Below are 16,336 nucleotides of genomic sequence, written 5' to 3'. Positions count from 1 at the left end.
CACCACTGCTGACACTAGGATAAACAGGGAGGTCCCAGGAACAGATCCTTGTGATTGGTTTAGACCTGTAGTTTAGAACATTGTGATTGGTTTAGAACTGTAGTTTAGAACATTGTGATTGGTTTAGAATGGTAGTTTAGAACATTGTGATTGGTTTAGACCTGTAGTTTAGAACATTGTGATTGGTTTAGAACTGTAGTTTAGAACATTGTGATTGTAGTTTAGAACAATGTGATTGGTTCAGACCTGTAGTTTAGAACAATGTGATTGGTTTAGAACTGTAGTTTAGAACATTGTGATTGGTTTAGAACTGTAGTTTAGAACATTGTGATTGGTTTAGAACTGTAGTTTAGAACATTGTGATTGGTTTAGAACTGTAGTTTAGAACATTGTGATTGGTTTAGAATGGTAGTTTAGAACATTGTGATTGGTTTAGACCTGTAGTTTAGAACATTGTGATTGGTTTAGAACTGTAGTTTAGAACATTGTGATTGTAGTTTAGAACAATGTGATTGGTTCAGACCTGTAGTTTAGAACAATGTGATTGGTTTAGAACTGTAGTTTAGAACATTATGATTGGTTTAGAACTGTAGTTTAGAACATTGTGATTGGTTTAGAACTGTAGTTTAGAACATTGTGATTGGTTTAGAACTGTAGTTTAGAACATTGTGATTGGTTTAGAACTGTAGTTTAGAACATTGTGATTGGTTTAGACCTGTAGTTTAGAACATTGTGATTGGTTTAGAACTGTAGTTTAGAACATTGTGATTGTAGTTTAGAACAATGTGATTGGTTCAGACCTGTAGTTTAGAACAATGTGATTGGTTTAGAACTGTAGTTTAGAACATTGTGATTGGTTTAGAACTGTAGTTTAGATCATTGTGATTGGTTTAGAACTGTAGTTTAGAACATTGTGATTGGTTTAGAACTGTAGTTTAGAACATTGTGATTGGTTTAGAACTGTAGTTTAGAACATTGTGATTGGTTTAGAACTGTAGTTTAGAACATTGTGATTGGTTTAGAACTGTAGTTTAGAACATTGTGATTGGTTTAGAACTGTAGTTTAGAACATTGTGATTGGTTTAGACCTGTAGTTTAGAACATTGTGATTGGTTTAGAACTGTAGTTTAGAACATTGTGATTGGTTTAGAACTGTAGTTTAGAACATTGTGATTGGTTTAGAACTGTAGTTTAGAACATTGTGATTGGTTTAGACCTGTAGTTTAGAACATTGTGATTGGTTTAGAACTGTAGTTTAGAACATTGTGATTGGTTTAGAACTGTAGTTTAGAACATTGTGATTGGTTTAGAACTGTAGTTTAGAACATTGTGATTGGTTTAGACCTGTAGTTTAGAACATTGTGATTGGTTTAGAACTGTAGTTTAGAACATTGTGATTGGTTTAGAACTGTAGTTTAGAACATTGTGATTGGTTTAGAACTGTAGCTACCTCAGATCCTGACCGTTGTCATCAGATGAGACGTCATCGATGTGAACCTGGTCACACTCCTAAAACACAGAGAGGAGATACGTTGAGTAAATATAGATGCATAATACCACATTCACATGAATATTTCAAAATAATCCACATCATTAACTTCAAAGCAGTTCAAAGTACACATTTTACCTTATAATTTTGAGAGAGCAAAATAGCATTTTCTCTCAAGTTATATTTTAAAACACATGACAAGTTTTCATTTACTGCGGAACTCATTCTAATTGAAATCTCTCTCCATCTGCCTCTCTCTCTCTCTCTCTCTCTCTCTCTCTCTCTCTCTCTCTCTCTCCTCCCTCCATCTCTCTCCATCTCCATCTCGCTCTCCCTCTTTCTCTCCATCTCTCTCTCTCCATCTCGCTCTCCCTCTCTCTCTCTCTCTCTCTGGCTCCAACCTTCAAATCAGTCGTGTATGGTGGAGTGTCCCAAATAGCACCCTATTCCCTATATAGTGCACTACATTTGACCAGGGCTCATAGGGGCATGGGATGCCATTTGGGATGTAGCTATCTAGACCCTGATCCCCTGTTCCAACCCCTGTCCATCATCAGACCCTGATCCCCTGTTCCAACCCCTGTCCATCATCAGACCCTGATCCCCTGTTCCAACCCTGTCCATCATCACACCCTGTTCCCCTGATCCAACCCTGTCCATCATCAGACCCTGATCCCCTGATCCAACCCCTGTCCATCATCAGACCCTGATCCCCTGTTCCAACCCTGTCCATCATCACACCCTGTTCCCCTGATCCAACCCTGTCCATCATCAGACCCTGATCCCCTGTTCCAACCCCTGTCCATCATCAGACCCTGATCCCCTGATCCAACCCCTGTCCATCATCAGACCCTGATCCCCTGTTCTAACCCTGTCCATCATCACACCCTGTTCCCCTGATCCAACCCTGTCCATCATCAGACCCTGATCCCCTGTTCCAACCCCTGTCCATCATCAGACCCTGATCCCCTGATCCAACCCCTGTCCATCATCAGACCCTGATCCCCTGATCCAACCCTGTCCATCATCAGACCCTGATCCCCTGATCCAACCCTGTCCATCATCAGACCTTGATCCCCTGTTCCAACCCTGTCCATCATCAGACCCTGATCCCCTGATCCAACCCCTGTCCATCATCACACCCTGATCCCCTGTTCCAACCCTGTCCATCATCAGACCCTGATCCCCTGTTCTAACCCTGTCCATCATCAGACCCTGATCCCCTGTTCCAACCCTGTCCATCATCACTCCCTGTTCCAACCCTGTCCATCATCACACCCTGATCCAACCCTGTCCATCATCAGACCCTGATCCCCTGTTCCAACCCTGTCCATCATCACACCCTGATCCCCTGATCCAACCCTGTCCATCATCACACCCTGATCCCCTGATCCAACCCCTGTCCATCATCACACCCTGATCCCCTGATCCAACCCTGTCCATCATCAGACCCTGATCCCCTGTTCTAACCCTGTCCATCATCAGACCCTGATCCCCTGTTATAACCCTGTCCATCATCACACCCTGATCCCCTGATCCAACCCCTGTCCATCATCAGACCCTGATCCCCTGATCTAACCCTGTCCATCATCAGACCCTGATCCCCTGTTCCAACCCTGTCCATCATCACACCCTGATCCCCTGATCCAACCATGTCCATCATCAGACCCTGATCCCCTGTTCTAACCCTGTCCATCATCAGACCCTGATCCCCTGTTCCAACCCTGTCCATCATCACACCCTGATCCAACCCTGTCCATCCTCACACCCTGATCCAACCCTGTCCATCATCAGACCCTGATCCAACCCTGTCCATCATCACACCCTGTTCCAACCCAGTCCATCATCAGACCCTGATCCCCTGATCCAACCCCTCATCAGCTGGGTAGTTGAATAACCACGTGATGGGAGCAGACTGATCGGAGATATTTGTACACATGGGATTTTATTTGGAGGAATGTCGAGGGATGTTTAATGAATTAACCCTTGCAATGAATAACGATATATATTCATTCAATGCGAACCTTATTAAATCAGAAAGTTGTCTCAAGTCACATTCTAGAAGAGAGGAGGGGAGAGAAGAGAAGAGGAGGGGAGAGAAGAGAGAGGGGAGAGAAGAGGAGGGGAGAGAAGAGAAGAGGAGGGGAGAGAAGAGAGAGGGGAGAGAAGAGGAGGGGAGACAAGAGGAGGGTAGAGGAGAGAAGAGAGAGGGGAGAGAAGAGGAGGGAAGACAAGAGGAGGGGAGAGAAGAGGAGGGGAGAGAAGAAGAGGGGAGAGAAGAGAGAGGGGAGAGAAGAGGAGGGGAGAGAAGCGGATGGGAGAGAAGAGGAGGGGAGAGAAGAAGAGGGGAGAGAAGAGGAGGGGAGAGAAGAGGAGGGGAGAGAAGAGGAGGGGAGAGAAGAGGATGGGAGAGAAGAGGAGGGGAGAGAAGTGGAGGGGAGAGAAGAAGAGGGGAGAGAAGAGGAGGGGAGAGAAGAGGAGGGGAGAGAAGAAGAGGGGAGAGAAGAGGAGGGGAGAGAAGAGGAGGGGAGAGAAGAGGAGGGGAGAGAAGGGGAGGGGAGAGAAGAGGAGGGGAGAGAAGAGGAGGGGAGAGAAGAGGATGGGAGAGAAGAGGAGGGGAGAGAAGAGGAGGGGAGAGAAGAGGATGGGAGAGAAGAGGAGGGGAGAGAAGAGGAGGGGAGAGAAGAGGAGGGGAGAGAAGAAGAGAAATGTAGGGAGAATAAAGACATCCATGGTGTTAATGGAGAGCGTGTGTCTGTCGGCACATTTGTGTCTGTCCGTGTGTGTATGTGTGTGTGTCCGTGCATGCGTCTGTGTGTGTCTGTGCATGCATCTGTGTGTGTCTGTGCATGCGTCCGTGTGTGTCTGTGCATGCGTCTGTGTGTGTGTCTGTGCATGCGTCTGTGTGTGTTTGTGCATGCGTCTGTGTGTGTCTGTGCATGCGTCTGTGTGTGTGTCTGTGCATGCGTCTGTGTGTGTTTGTGCATGCGTCTGTGTGTGTCTGTGCATGCGTCTGTGTGTATGTCTGTGCATGCGTCTGTGTGTGTTTGTGCATGCGTCTGTGTGTGTCTGTGCATGCGTCGGTGTGTGTCTGTGCATGCGTCTGTGTGTGTGTGTGTGCATGCGTCTGTGTGTGTCTGTGCATGCGTCTGTGTGTGTGTGTGCATGCGTCTGTGTCTGTGTGTGTGTGTGTGTATGTGCATGCGTCTGTGTTTGTGTATGTGTGTGTGTGTGCATGCGTCTGTGTGTGTCTGTGCATGCGTCTGTGTGTGTCTGTGCATGCGTCTGTGTGTGTGTCTGTGTGTGTGTCTGTGCATGCGTCTGTGTGTGTTTGTGCATGCGTCTGTGTGTGTCTGTGCATGCGTCTGTGTGTGTGTCTGTGCATGCGTCTGTGTGTGTTTGTGCATGCGTCTGTGTGTGTCTGTGCATGCGTCGGTGTGTGTCTGTGCATGCGCATGTGTGTGTCTGTGCATGCATCTGTGTGTGTGTGTGTCCGTGCATGCGTCTGTGTGTGTGTGCATGTGACTGGGTGTGTGTGTGTCCGTGCATGCATCTGTGTGTGCGTGCATGCGAATGTGTGTGTGTGTGTGTGTGTCCGTGCATGCGTCTGTGTGTGTGTGCATGCGACTGTGTGTGTGTGTGTGTGTGTCTGTGCATGCGTCTGTGTGTGTCTGTGCATACGTCTGTGTGTGTGTGCATGCGACTCTGTGTGTGTATGTGCATGCGTCTGTGTGTGTGTGTGTCTGTGCATGCGTCTGTGTCTGTGTTTGTGTATGTGTGTGTGTGTGCATGCGTCTGTGTGTGCATGCGTCTGTGTGTGTCTGTGCATGCGTCTGTGTCTGTGTGTGTCTGTGCATGTGTCTGTGTTTGTGTATGTGTGTGTGTGTGCATGCGTCTGTGTGTGCATGCGTCTGTGTGTGCATGCGTCTGTGTGTGCATGCGTCTGTGTGTGCATGCGTCTGTGTGTGCATGCATCTGTGTGTGTTCTGACTGGTCTTGGAGAGGGATTCTGCAGCTCTCTCTGATTCAGCCGCTCCTCAGTAACACAATCCAGACGTTCTGCTAAATGCAACCTACTAGAAAAATTGAACCTGATGCTAACCGCCAATGAAATGATGACCTCTGATTACTGCTGCGCCACACACCAGCACAGCCCCGGGGCTAGGGTCAGAGCACTGCACAGCCGAGATCTCTCTCTCTCCCGCTCTCTCGCCTAGTCCAACACTCTCTTTCTAACTCTCTCTCTCTCTTTTTTTCTCTCTCTCTCTCTCTCTCCCTTTCTTTCTAACTCTCTCTCTCTTTCTAACTCTCTCTCTCTCTTTCTCTCTCTCTCTCTTTCTCTCTCTCTCTGTCACTCTCTTTCTCTCTCTCTCTCTCTCTTTTGAAAATCTGTTATTAGTTTTCCATTTATAGGAGTGTTCCACTACCCCCCCTCCGCTCCTCCCTCTCCTCTCTCTCCTCCACTTCAGAGAGGGCTAAATGTGAAGGAGACCTGGTTCTACGGGCCAGAGCAAGGCAGGCTCACTGCTTACTGCCTTTTGCCCTACAAAATATACTTGTATGTATAATAATGGTTTATAATGTCCTTCACAACGTATTTTAATGCACGTATAATGTGTCATGACACAGACTATAAGAAAGTGTTACCACTGGGCATAAGCAAAAGTAACACAAATAAAACAAAGTAATCAAATCAAAGTACGAACTTGATTGATGTAACGCTTCAGGTCCAAGAGAACTCCAAGAGAACGATGAAAGTTTTTTTTGTATTCCTCTTAAGAGTTTTTCTTCCCTTTTAATCCACGAGGAATAACACACCATGAGGAATAACAGACCACGAGGAATAACACACCACGAGGAATACCAGACCACGAGGAATAACAGACCACGAGGAATAACACACCACGAGGAATACCAGACCACGAGAAATAACAGACCACGATGAATAACACACCATGAGGAATAACAGACCACGAGGAATAACACACCATGAGGAATAACAGACCACGAGGAATAACACACCATGAGGAATAACAGACCACGAGGAATAACACACCATGAGGAATAACAGACCACGAGGAATACCACACCACGAGGAATAACACACCACAAGGAATAACAGACCACGAGGAATAACAGACCACGAGGAATAACAGACTACGAGGAATAACACACCATGAGGAATAACACACCATGAGGAATAACAGACCACGAGGAATAACACACCATGAGGAATAACAGACCACGAGGAATAACACACCATGAGGAATAACAGACCACGAGGAATAACACACCATGAGGAATAACAGACCACGAGGAATACCACACCACGAGGAATAACACACCACAAGGAATAACAGACCACGAGGAATAACAGACCACGAGGAATAACAGACTACGAGGAATAACACACCATGAGGAATAACACACCATGAGGACTAACAGACCACGAGGAATAACACACCATGAGGAATAACACACCACGAGGAATAACACACCACAAGGAATAACACACCACGAGGAATAACACAGCACGAGGAATAACACACCACAAGGAATAACAGACCACAAGGAATAACACACCACGAGGAATAACAGACCACGAGGAATAACACACCACGAGGAATACCAGACCACGATGAATAACACACCATGAGGAATAACACACCACGAGGAATAACACACCACGAGGAATAACAGACCACGATGAATAACACACCACGAGGAATAACACAACACGAGGAATAACACACCACGAGGAATAACACACCACGAGGAATAACACACCATGAGGAATAACAGACCATACATCTGATCTGTACCTTAAATCAGTTAAATATTTAATTCCTGCTTGGGGATAAGTAGTTTAATGTTGGTTGCGTAACTAGGTGGTGAAAAGGTTAAGTCCTCACCTATTTGAAGTTTCTATAAAACCAGGAAGTTGAAACTAAGGAAGAAGGGAGCCTAAATTCCTTTGGCTTTACAGAACGAAAAATCCTTTCCCGCTTTGTGAAACTTTTTAATTAACTTTCCGGCGTGTGTTAAGACACCCAAACACAGACAGGACTTCCTTGTTTTAAGTCCCTCTGAACGGGGCCAAATGCTGACGTTATTGCATTCCTGCCTAATGCTAGAGCAGCAGTAAGGGTTGTGGACCGTAAACCTTTTTTCTTTTACTGGTTCCCCTCTGAACAAATTTTTCATCTCCCTGGATTTGTGGGGAAAGGGAGGAGGAGAGGAGAAAGGGAGGTTGGAGAGGAAGACGTGAGGAGAAACTCAAAACAGCTGTTCAGTAACAGAATTTAATTCTTGACCCCCCAACCCCTGCTCCAATGCTGCCACTCAGCCAAAACCTCTCTATTCTCCATCTCTATTCCCCTCTCTATTCTCCATCTCTATTCTCCATCTCTATTCCCCTCTCTATTCTCCATCTCTATTCCCCTCTCTATTCTCCATCTCTATTATCACTCCCTATTCTTCATCTCTATTCCCCTCTCTATTCCCCTCTCTATTCTCCATCTCTATTCCCCTCTCTATTCTCCATCTCTATTCCCCTCTCTATTCTCCATCTCTATTCCCCTCTCTATTTTCCATCTCTATTCCCCTCTCTATTCTCCATCTCTATTCCCCTCTCTATTCTCCCTCTCTATTATCACTCCCTATTCTCCCTCTCACCCCATCTCCATTCTCAGCCAAGCCCTCTCCCTGAGTCTCACATCCAAAGAGGAAAATACTTTGACCCTTTGACACCCCCTTCCTCATTCTCCCTCTCCCCCTCTCAATTCTCCCTCTCCCCCTCTCCACCTCTGTATTCTCCCTCTTCCCTTCCTCATTCTCCCTCTCCCCCTCTCCCTCTCTCCATTATCCCTCTCCATCCTCCCTCTCCCCTCTCCATTCCCCCTCTCCCTCTCTCCATCCTCCCTCTCCCCTCTCCATTCTCCCTCTCCCCCTCTCCATCCTCCCTCTCCCCCTCTCCATTCTCCCTCTCTCCATTCTCCCTCTCCCCCTTCCTCATTCTCCCTCTCCCCCTCCACCTCTGTATTCTCCCTCTCCCCTCTCCATTCTCCCTCTCCCTCTCTCCATTATCCCTCTCCATCCTCCCTCTCCCCTCTCCATTCCCCCTCTCCCTCTCTCCATTATCCCTCTCCATCCTCCCTCTCCCCTCTCCATTCTCCCTCTCTCCATCCTCCCTCTCCCCCTCTCCATTCTCCCTCTCTCCATTCTCCCTCTCCCCCTTCCTCATTCTCCCTCTCCCCCTCCACCTCTGTATTCTCCCTCTCCCCCCTCTCCATTCTCCCTCTCCCCCTCTCCATTCTCCCTCTACCCCTCTCCATTCTCCCTCTCCCTCTCTCCATTCTCCCTCTCCCCCTCTCCATTCTGCCTCTCCCCCCTCTCCATTCTCCCTCTCCATTCTCCCTCTCCCCCCTCTCCATTCTCCCCCTCTCCATTCTCCCTCTCCCCCCTCTCCATTCTCCCTCTCCCCCCTCTCCACCTCTCCCTCTCCATTCTCCCTCTCCCCCCTCTCCATTCTCCCTCTCCCTCTCTCCATTCTCCCCCTCTCCATTCTCCCTCTCCCCCCTCTCCATTCTCCCTCCTCTCCATTCTCCCTCTCCCCCCTCTCCATTCTCCCTCTCCACCTCTCCATTCTCCCCTCTCTCTATTCTACCGTAAATCCCAATATATTCTCCCAATTACTTGCTGATGAACCACTCACACACACACACACACACACACACACACACACACACACACACACACACACACACACACACACACACACACACACACACACACACACACACACACACACACACACACACACACACACACACACACACAATCATACAAACACAACCACACACACACACACACACACACAACCACATACACAAAACCACAATATGATAGTGTTCAGGCAGGTCTGGGACAATATGATAGAGTTCAGGTAGGTCTGTCTGGGACAATATGATAGTGTTCAGGCAGGTCTTGGACAATATGATAGAGTTCAGGCAGGTCTGGGACAATATGATAGAGTTCAGGCAGGTCTGGGACAATATGATAGAGTTCAGGCAGGTCTTGTACAATATGATAGAGTTCAGGCAGGTCTGGGACAATATGATAGAGTTCAGGCAGGTCTGGGATAATATGATAAAGTTCAGGTAGGTCTGGGATAATATGATAGAGTTCAGGCAGGTCTAGGACAATATGATAGAGTTCAGGCAGGTCTGGGACAATATGATAGAGTTCAGGCAGGTCTGGGACAATATGATAGAGTTCAGGCAGGTCTGGGACAATATGATAGAGTTCAGGCAGGTCTGGGACAATATGATAGAGTTCAGGTAGGTCTGGGACAATATGGTAGAGTTCAGGCAGGTCTGGGACAATATGATAGAGTTCAGGCAGGTCTAGGACAATATGATAGTCATCAGGCAGGTCTAGGACAATATGATAGAGTTCAGGCAGGTCTAGGACAATATGATAGAGTTCAGGCAGGTCTAGGACAATATGATAGAGTTCAGGCAGGTCTGGGACAATATGTGTTGGAACATATGGTACTGGATCAATGTCATGTGGTGATGTTTCATAGTGTCCTACAGCTATCTGATCTCTCTATAATTCATGTTTTCATGTTTTAACTGGTCACATCCAGGGCCAAACTGCGAGTTTCACTGAATAATCTAGTAGATTATGTGGCATAGTCAGGAACAGACATGAGTAAGAGAGAAACACAACAAGGGGTTTTGCCATGCCAGACAACACCCAACTGGTGTTTTGGTCCCTGTGCGTCTGTGTGAGTATGTGTGTGTGTGTGTGTGTGTGTGTGTGTGTGTGTGTGTGTGTGTGTGTGTGTGTGAGTGCGTGTGTGAGTGTATGTGTGTGTGTGTGAGAGTGTGTGTGTGTATGTGTGAGAGAGTGTGTGTGTGTGTGTGTGTGTGTGTGTGTGTGTGTGTGTGTGTGTGTGTGTGTGTGTGTGTGTGTGTGTGTGTGTGTGTGTGTGTGTGTGTGTGTGTGTGTGTGTGTGTGTGTGTTTATGTGTGTGTGTCACAGGAGGCTGCTGAGTGGAGGACTGGCTCATAGTAATGGAAACCACGGAAACCATTTGTTTGTTGAGTTTGACACCATTCCATCAAGTCCGTTCCAGCTATTAGTATGCGCCAGTCCTCCCCAATTAAGGTACCACCAGCCTAATGTGGCGTGTGTGTGCGTCTGTGCATGCGTGTGTGTGTGTGTATGTTCCTGCGTGCATGCTCTCTTTCCCGGCCCCATATGCTGCTGTGGCGAATCACTCTGCCCTTTTAATTCACTGGGTTATTACGACACACAATTAACAGTTGTGTTACTAGTGGGGCCCTGCCTGGCCTGGCTCGGCCTCGGACCCCCAGGAAGGGAAAGGCCAGAGGGCCCACAATTAGTGTTCCCAGCTGGGCCGGGTACTAAGCCCTGGCCAGCCTCTCTGGTAGTCTGCCGTGGAGCTAACGGTAGTAGTGATGGGTAATGTCTTAGTTACTGTCTCTCAGTAACACACTGTCTGACTGACCGTGTCTCAAATGACCCCCTATGGCCTGGGCCCTGGTCACCTACTACACTGCCGCGGTATTAGGAGACACTCGTTAAGGCCTCGTAAACAACCAGGAATGAGGGTGGTTAGGTTAGGAAGCTACTGTAATGGGTAGGGGTTAGGGGTTAGTACTGGGTGGTTAGATAGCTGGACAGGTGTGTGTGGCAGTGAGTGAGTTGGTGACTGGCTGACTGACTGGCTGGCTGGCTGGCTGGCTGCCTGGCTAGTTGGCTGGCTGGCTGGCTGGCTGCCTGCCTGCCTGCCTGCCTGGCTGGTTGGCTGACTGACTGGCTGGCTGGCTGACAAGCAGAGCTCCTCACAAAACCTACAATCACCACTAACTGAGTCCAGATGGTCCTACTAGACAAGACCCTCCGCTCCTCCCTCAACAATCCACTCGCAATTACTCCTTATGCAAACACTTTGTCTTTCTGTTAAATTCATCAGACTTTTTTTCTCTCTTTACTCTGTCTGTCTGAAAGCCAGTGCTTGTCTTGGGTTTTGAAAATAAGAAACAACAACAAAGTGGAAGACGAAAGAGAGGAAGCTTCTGTGTGAAGAAAGAGAGGAAGCTTCTGTGTGAAGAAAGAGAGGAAGCCACTGTGTGAAGAAAGAGAGGAAGCTACTGTGTGAAGAAAGAGAGGAAGCTTCTGTGTGAAGAAAGAGAGGAAGCCACTGTGTGAAGAAAGAGAGGAAGCTTCTGTGTGAAGAAAGAGAGGAAGCCACTGTGTGAAGAAAGAGAGGAAGCTACTGTGTGAAGAAAGAGAGGAAGCTACTGTGTGAAGAAAGAGAGGAAGCTTCTGTGTGAAGAAAGAGAGGAAGCTTCTGTGTGAAGAAAGAGAGGAAGCTTCTGTGTGAAGAAAGAGAGGAAGCCACTGTGTGAAGAAAGCGAGGAAGCCACTGTGTGAAGAAAGAGAGGAAGCCACTGTGTGAAGAAAGAGAGGAAGCCACTGTGTGAAGAAAGAGAGGAAGCTACTGTGTGAAGAAAGAGAGGAAGCCACTGTGTGAAGAAAGAGAGGAAGCCACTGTGTGAAGAAAGAGAGGAAGCTACTGTGTGAAGAAAGAGAGGAAGCTACTGTGTGAAGAAAGAGAGGAAGCCACTGTGTGAAGAAAGAGAGGAAGCTAATGTGTGAAGAAAGAGAGGAAGCTACTGTGTGAAGAAAGAGAGGAAGCTAATGTGTGAAGAAAGACAGGAGGCTACTGTGTGAAGAAAGAGAGGAAGCTACTGTGTGAAGAAAGAGAGGAAGCTACTGTGTGAAGAAAGAGAGGAAGCTACTGTGTGAAGAAAGAGAGGAAGCTTCTGTGTGAAGAAAGAGAGGAAGCCACTGTGTGAAGAAAGAGAGGAAGCTTCTGTGTGAAGAAAGAGAGGAAGCCACTGTGTGAAGAAAGAGAGGAAGCTACTGTTTGAAGAAAGAGAGGAAGCTACTGTGTGAAGAAAGAGAGGAAGCTTCTGTGTGAAGAAAGAGAGGAAGCTTCTGTGTGAAGAAAGAGAGGAAGCCACTGTGTGAAGAAAGAGAGGAAGCCACTGTGTGAAGAAAGAGAGGAAGCCACTGTGTGAAGAAAGAGAGGAAGCCACTGTGTGAAGAAAGAGAGGAAGCTACTGTGTGAAGAAAGAGAGGAAGCCACTGTGTGAAGAAAGAGAGGAAGCCACTGTGTGAAGAAAGAGAGGAAGCTACTGTGTGAAGAAAGAGAGGAAGCTACTGTGTGAAGAAAGAGAGGAAGCCACTGTGTGAAGAAAGAGAGGAAGCTAATGTGTGAAGAAAGAGAGGAAGCTACTGTGTGAAGAAAGAGAGGAAGCTAATGTGTGAAGAAAGACAGGAGGCTACTGTGTGAAGAAAGAGAGGAAGCCACTGTGTGAAGAAAGAGAGGAAGCTACTGTGTGAAGAAAAAGAGGAAGCCACTGTGTGAAGAAAGAGAGGAAGCCACTGTGTGAAGAAAGAGAGGAAGCTACTGTGTGAAGAAAGAGAGGAAGCTTCTGTGTGAAGAAAGAGAGGAAGCCACTGTGTGAAGAAAGAGAGGAAGCTAATGTGTGAAGAAAGAGAGGAAGCTACTGTGTGAAGAAAGAGAGGAAGCTACTGTGTGAAGAAAGAGAGGAAGCTACTGTGTGAAGAAAGACATGAGGCTACTGTGTGAAGAAAGAGAGGAAGCTACTGTGTGAAGAAAGAGAGGAAGCTACTGTGTGAAGAAAGAGAGGAAGCTACTGTGTGAAGAAAGAGAGGAAGCTACTGTGTGAAGAAAGACAGGAGGCTACTGTGTGAAGAAAGAGAGGAAGCTACTGTGTGAAGAAAGAGAGGAAGCTACTGTGTGAAGTAAGAGAGGAAGCTAATGTGTGAAGAAAGAGAGGAAGAAAAACGTGGATGAGGAAAACTTTCAAATCACTGCTTCCATCTGTCTATCATACCAAATTCTGCACTACACCCTGCTCTCTCTCAATTCAATTTAATGGCTTTATTGGCATGGGAAACATACGTTTACATTTCCAAAGCAAGTGAAGTAGATAATAAACAAAAGTGAAATAAACAATACAAATGAACAGTAAATATTACACTCAGAGAAGTTCCAAAAGAATAAAGACATTTCAAATGTCATATTATGTATATATACAATGTTGTAACAACGTACAAATAGTTAAAGTACAAAAGGGAAAATAAATAAACACAAATATGGGTTGTATTTATGGTGTTTGTTCTTCACTGGTTGCCCTTTTCTTGTGGCAACAGGTCACAAATCTTGCTGCTGTGATGGCACACTGTGGTATTTCACCCAGTAGATATGGGAGTTTATCAAAATTGGGTTTGTTTTCGAATTCTTTATAGATCTGTGTAATCTGAGGGAAATATGTGTCTCTAATATGGTCATACATTGGGCAGGAGGTTAGGAAGTGCAGCTCAGTTTCCACCTCATTTTGTGGGCAGTGAGCACATAGCCTGTCTTCTCTTGAGAGCCATGTCTGCCTACGGCGACCTTTCTCAATAGCAAGGCTATGCTCGCTGAGTCTGTACATAGTCAAAGCTTTCCTTAAGTTTGGGTCAGTCACAGTGGTCAGGTATTCTGCCACGGTGTACTCTCTGTTTAGGGCCAAATAGCATTCTAGTTTGCTCTGTTTTTTTGTTAATTCTTTCCAATGTGTCAAGAAATTATCTTTTTGTTTTCTCATGATTTGGTTGGGTCTAATTGTGTTGCTGTCCTGGGGCTCTGTGGGGTCTGTTTGTGTTTGTGAACAGAGCCCCAGGATCAGCTTGCTTAGGGGACTCTTCTCCGGGTTCACCTCTCTGTAGGTGGTGGCTTTGTTATGGAAGGTTTGGGAATCACTTACTTTCAGGTGGTTGTAGAATTGAACGATTTTGAATTGATTTTGATGATTACCGGGTATCGGCCTAATTCTGCTCTACATGCATTATTTTGTGTTTTATGTTGTACACAGAGGATATTTGTGCAGAATTCTGCATGCGGAGTCTCAATTTGGTGTTTATCCCATTTAGTGAATTCTATGTTGGTGAGCGGACCCCAGACCTCACAACCATAAAGGGCAATGGGTTCTATAACTGATTTAAGTATCTTCCTGAGATTTACTGTCAGCGCCCAGGTTTGACAGAATCTGTGCAGAAGATCTAGGTGCTGCTGTAGGCCCTCCTTGGTTGGGGACAGAAGCACCAGATCATCAGCAAACAGTAGACATCTGACTTCAGATTTTGAGTAGGGTGATGCCGGGTGCTGCAGACTGTTCTAGTGCCCGCGCCAATATATTGATATATATGTTGAAGAGGGTGGGGCTTAAGCTGCATCCCTGTCTCACCCCACGACCCTGTAGAAAGAAATGTGTGTTTTTTTGCCCATTTTAACCGCACACTTGTTTTTTTGTGGCCATGGATTGTATAATGTCGTATGTTCTCTCTCTCTCTCTGCCTCCCACTCACCCCCCCCTCTCTCTCTCTCTCTCTCTCCGCCTCCCCCTCACCCCCCCCCCCCTCTCTCTCTCCTGTCCTGCTGAAACATTTTCATTCTAGAGGAGGAAGGTATTAGAGGCCTCTTTGTTCCTCTGGCGTCTGTCATGAAGCAATCAGCAGAGAGCGACTGAGTCTTCCTGTAGGCCAGAGAAGAAGAAAGAGACTTCCCCAAACAGGGGGGTGGGGGCAGACAGACAGACAGACAGACAGAGGACGAGAAGGTGAGAGAGATATTGCTAGAGAGAGAGAAAAGAGAGTGAGGGAGAGAGAGATTGCTAGAGAGAGAGAAAGATTTGTGACCTGTTGCCACAAGAAAAGGTCAACCAGTGAAGAACAAACACCATTTTAAATACAACCCATATTTATGCTTATTTATTTTCCCTTTTGTACATGAACCATTTGTACATCGTTACAACACTGTATATAGACATAATATAACATTTGTAATGTCTTTATTCTTTTGAAACTTGTATGTAATGTTTACTGTTAATTTGTATTGTTTATTTCACTTTTGTTTATTATCTACCTCACTTGCTTTGGCAATGTTAACACATGTTTCCCATGCCAATAAAGCCCCTTAAATTGAATTGAGAGTGAGGGTGAGAGAGAGCGAGAGCGAGAGAGAGAGAGAGAGAGAGAGAGAGAGAGAGAGAGAGAGAGAGAGAGAGTTACTGTTAGTCCCACCATTTATAAATATAAATATATATATATTTTGTGTATATATATACATATATATTTTATTTAAATTTTTCGATATGTATACTTTGACAATGTAAGTAATAATAACTTGCCATGTCAATAAAGTCAATTGAATTGAATTGAATTGAGAGAGAGAGAGAGAGAGAGAGAGAGAGAGAGAGAGAGAGAGAGAGAGAGAGAGAGAGAGAGAGAGAGAGAGAGAGAGAGAGGAGCACAATACTCAGGATGCAAATAGCCAAATCATTGACCCTCCCTGCTGCCATACTACTGCTGGTAAAAACATCTAGTTTCTCTGAATTACCATCTTGTTCTCCTTTTAGAGATGATGTAGGTCAACATGTTATGTTTTCAGGCCTGAGCACTACATGTATTAAAAAATATCCTTTGAGTCACTGACAACAGGAACATTGTCTCTCATCATATACTCCTTCTCCATTCTTCCTCTCCTATACTCTACCGCTCTCCCTCTCTCTCCCTTCTCTGTTTTATCTCTGTCTCTCTCTCTCTCTCTTTCTTTTCCCTGTTCTCTCTCTCTCTTTTCCCTGTTCTCTCTCTCAGCCGTCATCACACAAGAGAGAGCTAGCTAGCTAACAGCAGTCATCACAGAGACAGAGCTAGCTAGCTAACAGACGTCATCACACA

General features: G+C 46.1%; 1 protein-coding gene across 16 annotated transcripts in view; it reads right to left on the bottom strand.

Annotated features, from left to right (window-relative positions):
• Positions 1-16,336, bottom strand: part of eya1 (EYA transcriptional coactivator and phosphatase 1) — a 170,964-nt gene that overhangs the window by 65,979 nt on the left and 88,649 nt on the right. For all 16 annotated transcript variants that reach the window (XM_071414116.1, XM_071414121.1, XM_071414119.1 and 13 more), the window contains one exon: positions 1,451-1,509. In XM_071414116.1, the coding sequence (XP_071270217.1) occupies positions 1,451-1,509 (59 nt within the window). The remainder of the gene's footprint in view (positions 1-1,450; positions 1,510-16,336) is intronic.

Source organism: Salvelinus alpinus, chromosome 8 (genome assembly GCF_045679555.1).
Source record: "Salvelinus alpinus chromosome 8, SLU_Salpinus.1, whole genome shotgun sequence".
Lineage (NCBI taxonomy): Eukaryota > Metazoa > Chordata > Actinopteri > Salmoniformes > Salmonidae > Salvelinus > Salvelinus alpinus.
Note: the sequence above shows the minus strand (reverse complement) of the source record. Positions and strands in the feature narration are given on the sequence as shown.